The sequence below is a fragment of the Drosophila santomea genome, chromosome 2L (genome assembly GCF_016746245.2).
Source record: "Drosophila santomea strain STO CAGO 1482 chromosome 2L, Prin_Dsan_1.1, whole genome shotgun sequence".
Classification (NCBI taxonomy): Eukaryota; Metazoa; Arthropoda; class Insecta; order Diptera; family Drosophilidae; genus Drosophila; species Drosophila santomea.
In genome coordinates this window covers 4283318-4289114 of record NC_053016.2, presented here as the reverse complement: position 1 = coordinate 4289114, position 5797 = coordinate 4283318, and the positions used below count along the sequence as shown (strand labels likewise).

Genomic DNA, 5797 nt, shown 5'->3' with positions numbered 1-5797 from the left:
CAGCGTTGCAATTTAAGGACTTAAGTTTCATAACTAGTTTACCCAAACGCACAAACGAGTATATAAAATTACGTTTAACTAAATTTACCAACAGCTACAACTGAAATGGTAGCAATATCCGATTATGGGATTTATTTTCTCTCTCTCATACTAAAGCACAGCATTTTTGAGGAATTTAAGAATTAGTTGGCTTAAATAATAACTACATTTTATTATCCGAATCACGACTAATTGTAAAGAATCTCTCTTTAAAAAAGACATAAATATTTATTCGAATTTTACACCTGAATCAATTGAACCTCGTACAGCTTTTACAGTCCAGCTTTTCATATTAATGACGTGGCGTTTTCCAACTTATTTTAAGAGCTCTTGATTCTCAGCTGGTTAAAGTTAAACTTACTCATGTACGTGGGACCAAGTTTGGGTCTGGGTACGCGACAGGGTCCCCGTTTGCTGATAAAAAATAAAAGGATAAAGGATATGGGATTACGGCTTACAGGAGTCCCTTTCAACTTACCAAGCACTATGGAATTGGCTCAAACTCTCGTTCGCTTCGCGCCTCTCCTTCTCTTCCTTGGTGAGCAACTGACTCGACCTGCGGCACTGGCACCTGTTCTTCAGCAAGGAGCACAGTTGAGTGGTGTCCTGCCAACAGTGACCACCCTGTCGCACGACCTCAGTCAGCATTTTGGTCAGCAAATGCTCCAAAACCTTTTCCGCACTGGGTGGATGGTGCAAATGGGGATTCACGTAGTGCATAACCTGGTTGACAGTCCTCTCGTAGTCCACGGGAAGTCCTGTATGGCGATCCATGCGAAATAGCTTGGGGATCCTGGTTCTTATCTTCGGCTTGGTCTGCACCACTGTCCTGCGCCAGATCCGCTGGCTCCGCGGCACAGTAGATTGTTGTTTTGGACAAGGACGAGTTGCCTGGAAACGGGTCTTTAGGTAAAACTGCTGTCGCGGATCAGTTTTGGGCACTTTAGCGCCAGTTATCCTTTTCTTGGTCACATTTTTGGCTCGAGCTCGCCTTGTTGGTTGCATGATGGTCTATTTCGTTATTTTTTAATAATTTTGTTGTATCACTAACTAATTTTGCTTTGTTCTAAATGATTGCTAAAAAAAAGATTAAGAAAGTGTATACAAAGCCGCCTGCATACTTGAGAAGTATGAGTATTTCTCTCCGTGTTTTTGAGAATTAATAACTGCGTGTTTCTGCGCGTGTAAAATATTTATTGAAAGGATGCAGATGCAACAACTACTATTTAACTGCTCACGTTAGCTCGATGTCGGGAACATGATTACAATTGCCGTGCCAGATTTATGATTTCATTGCCCAGCACGCACACGACTGTTTCAGGACTTGCATAAGTTGTGAGTCGATGTGGCCACAGCGCAACTTAACTTTTGAAACAATGTCAAATACAATAAACGTGTGAGTGTCGAGTGTTAACCGCATTGTTTGAATGCAGTGCAGGCGAACAATGTGAATTGCACATGCAGGAGGCACAGGGATGTTACATGTACACTACATGTACATACTCGTAAGTACGCAGATATGTAAATACTCGTACATACATACGTATATAAATTATGCGAGATACGGGCGGGTTGTCACACCCACACGAACGCGTACAATAACAAATAGTGGCACACTCAGTTGGATTGCAAAAGACGCAGCAGAAATAGAACAAAAGCAATATAATTAATCATCGAAGGGCAGGCCAAGCAGAAACAGCATGCTGTTGAGGCAGCAGTAGGAACACCACAGACACAGAAACTGAAACAGAAACAGCATCCCGCCATCAGGATCACATCGAGAATTAGAGCCCTCCCTCGTGGCAAGCTTGGAAGGACATTTGCGGAGCAAATATTGTTGCAACATTGCTAACAACATAATTCACATTAACAGCTTGGCGAGTCGAGTGCGAAATGCTCTACTGCAGTTGCGCATTTATTTCCAATGAAAGGTAATGCATTTCAAATGAAATAATGATTACCCATGCCATTGCTAGCATGTCAGCAGTTTATTACTTAGTTCCAAAGAAATATGAATCTTGGTCCTGCGAGCCGGATCAATCCAATTTTTTATATACATAAATGCAAGTTTTTGAAGCTAACAAACAGAAACTTCAAAATTAGATAAGTATGCTTTAAAAGTATAGAATAAGTCCAAAATATATCCGTTAACTGGCAGATCTTGGCCGAAATGAAGAGTGCTAATGACAGACTTGCCTTTGGCACGGGGGCGTGGCCCAGAAGGGCGTGGCACTCGGCAGGGCACTGTATTTGCTGCAGCTAGATGCACTGCTGATGCAGCCGACTATCTGCAACTGCAACACTGTTTGCAATCAATTATGCCGGATGGGTAATAGCCACTGATGCCAGACGCTCACCCACATGATGCAGTGTGCCATGTGCCATGTGCAGTGTGCAGCTGTCAGGAGTCGGAAGAGCATCATCGATGGCAGGCGAGCCATAAAGATCCGATTCCATTCGATTTGGAGCACTCACGGTTTTATCCCAGTGGCACTAAGTTCATATAGGGACGGGTGTACGCAACGTGAAATTGAAAAGCATAAATGTCATTTTCCATAGGAAACGTCAAATTTGATTTTTTAAAGCAACGAACGCAGACAAAAGCCGGGAAAGCGGGGAATTTCTATAGCCAAGGAAATGACTTCACACCTTCAACCCCTCGGCAAAGTTAGAGAGAAAGGAATGGATCAAATATAGATTTATGTGTTTCATGTCAAAATAAATGGATTTTACATGTTGCCACAAAGCGTTCCTTGCGCGCTCCGCTCGCCGACTGAATCCTTGCGTCACAGGACGTGAGGGCGCAGCGTCAGGACGATGATGACGACAACAACAACAAGGACAACAGCGACGGCTACGGCGACAAGCAGCAACAACAATGAAAATATAACGTGGCATTAAAATGTCATTTCATACTCATACAAACAAGCTCATATAACGAACGCTCCCTTTTGTTGGAAATGTCGGGGGGGGGCTGCGAAATATTAAGTTAATATGTTTGATCTGTTTTAGGGAGGGGGAGGGGGGAGGGGGGAAGGACGCCGCTTTGATCCCCCGAAATTTAGCAAAATGCAGACAGGATATTGGCAGCTGCTTGCAGCCACACAGGATATTAAAGCCATAAAGATGAAATATTTGTGCGCGTTCCCTGGCAGCAATCAGGTGTGATCCATATCCATCCGCACCCCAATCCGAATCCGAATCCGAAGCTAGACAAATTCCGCCAGCAATGGGGATTATTCAAATTATTTCCCACTTCTCGAATTTGACAGCCCGCCAAAGTCACCTCAGCACTCGAAGTCGTCGCCTCGAAACCTGGCACGTCTATTTATGTTTGTTCTCCCGAATCCCGTGCTCCGAATCCTGTGTTCCGAATCCCGTGTCCTGTGTGCCGAATCGCTGCCTACTCCATCGCTTCCACTCCAGTGTGACACATGATGCCATGTCATATAATTTATCAGCGCATTTTTGGCATTCAGCTTGCGTCCTGGCATTGCCCTGAAAGGCCAACAACAGTGCCACCCAAGTGGCACATGGCCTGCCCCATCTCCATGAAGCGCCACTCACCATATATGGGAAAATGCACAGGCAGCAATTGGAGCATCTATTCCAGATCTTCAAATGATGTTCAGTTAATGTCCTAAACTGTTGCTTTTCCATATGAACCGTAAACCACAGTTTGGTCCTTTAAGCCGGCAGTTCTTATATGCAATATTTGATATTATAGTTTGACTGTTCCTTAAGCAGTATCCTTAGCCTTCTTATATTTAGTAACCTGCTTTTTTTCTCAGTGCCGCAGCGGCATCGCCAGCTCCCTTGAGCTTTGTTTTCGTTTCTCTTCTTTCCTTTCTGCTTTTCATTTTGATAAATATGTGGAGGGCAGAATCTATCATTTCGCGTGTCGCATAAATAAATACATCAAGATTCAGCACCCCCATCACCCCCAACACCACCCCCTCCCACACTTCTCCTTCGGTTCAGAGGGCAAAGGGGAATTGCACACAAACTGTTAATCAACGGCAAATGGGGAATCCAACAACCCAATGCCTCCCAAGCTCCTGCTGCTTTTACTGGGCGTCGGGGAGTTGGCAATTTGTTTAGTCGTTAAACTTTTTTAGCGTTTCGTTATTTAATGCAAATTGATGATAACGGGCAACGCGCTAATGAGTATACGAGTATGTATACCGGATGAGAGGAGTGACTCAGGGAGGCAGGAGGCAGGAGGAGGTCGTAACCCATTCCTTGGCAAGACCCTAAATAGAATGTACCAATTTTGGAGCACAGGCGCAGCATGAATATCCAACATCCTCGAACTCGTTGGCTGTGTATACAAATTTAATGAATGTTCCCGTTTTCGGTGGCCCATAAATAATCAACAAGCGCTCCCCGAACTCGGCACTGCGCAAAAAATCGAGTACACTGAAATGTTTTTGGTAGGAATTTTTGCAGAGGTGCCTTGGCTCATCCGCACATTTTTCTCTGTGCTCACACATAAATAACACACACAATTGGCGCATTTGTGGTCGTTGTTTCGTCTTTTCTGGTGCGACACCTTTTATGTGTCCGGGGAGCCGGCAGTTTGTTAAATGAAATTCGTTAAAAGTCCTGCCAAAGGAGTGGAAAAGCCCCGCAGCCAGCTGCTGGCATTGCCGAGAGCACTTTTCCAACGTTTCGGTTACGTGTGCAGTCAATTCCACTCGGCTGCCCATTGAAAAGTTTTGCACTTGGCTGCACAAAGGACATGGAGTGCTGGAGATGGCAGAGGAGGACACCGCCAACATCAAGGCCACCAAAAACGGGTTGAAAGTGCGCCTTAGTCTATACTACATACATATGCTCATGGTCTCTGGGTTGAAACTAAACACTAAACATCATAATACAACATCATGACAAACCTCGTCCTGCTGCCCTTCGCGCGATAATAATTTATGTGCCATGGTTGGAAAACATTGTTGCACAACTTCATTTCCATTTCCGCACTTTTTCCTTGAACTTTGTCGCTTATTGAACGAAAACACATAAGGAAAGTATGCACAGCGAACGAAATTACTATGCAACTTTGTCGTATCCTTCGATAACTCGATAAAGCTGAGGGTCCCCACAGACACAGACACACGAGTCCATTCCCTTGACTACCGTAAACACTCGATAGCCAAGACCACGTCCATTACAAGAGCCGATGATGCGGTGGGCGGCTCTCGATTGGACGGGGGGATATGTGGGCATCGAGAAATGGGTGAGATGACCACCGGACGGCGCTGATATGACCGCAAAAACCAATACGAATGCCAGGACGATTCGATTTAATGGAAAATCGACCGCAGAAACAGCAACAACTTAAGCGATTCAGAAATTGCAACACACGCTGCCCCCAAACCCACCACCCCTCCGTTACTCTGACACACTTTTGGGACACTTACACACACACCCACACGCACACTCGACCGAGAATCCGGCGTTACGGGCCACGCAATTAGGGGGCTTAACCACTGGACGACGAGCCTTGAACGGCGCTGTATGCCATATGCCAAATGCTATATACTATCTGCTATCTGCAGCTGAAGTACGCGGCCGCCCATCAACGATATATTGAAAGTTGAGAGCATTTAGCGAACGCCGGACCAGCGAATTCCAAAGCGATCTGCGCCGCAATTACGCCGGAATCGGTATGCGTTTGTAATGCGAGGGATGAGTCACTATTTTTAAAACATATATAGCTCAGAATAAAGCTTATACCTCTTAAGACTAGTAAAAAGTA

At 45.0% G+C, this 5797-nt stretch overlaps 1 protein-coding gene across 1 annotated transcript; it reads right to left on the bottom strand.

Annotated features, from left to right (window-relative positions):
* Positions 1 to 247: 247 nt before the first annotated feature.
* Positions 248 to 1145, bottom strand: LOC120452210. Its single transcript, XM_039636335.2, has 2 exons — positions 518 to 1145; positions 248 to 453 (listed from the first exon to the last, which is right to left on the bottom strand). Exons 1-2 carry the CDS (start codon positions 1042 to 1044, stop codon positions 360 to 362), a joined length of 621 nt encoding a protein of 206 aa, XP_039492269.1. The 5' UTR covers positions 1045 to 1145; the 3' UTR covers positions 248 to 359.
* Between the last annotated feature and the right edge of the window lie 4652 nt (positions 1146 to 5797).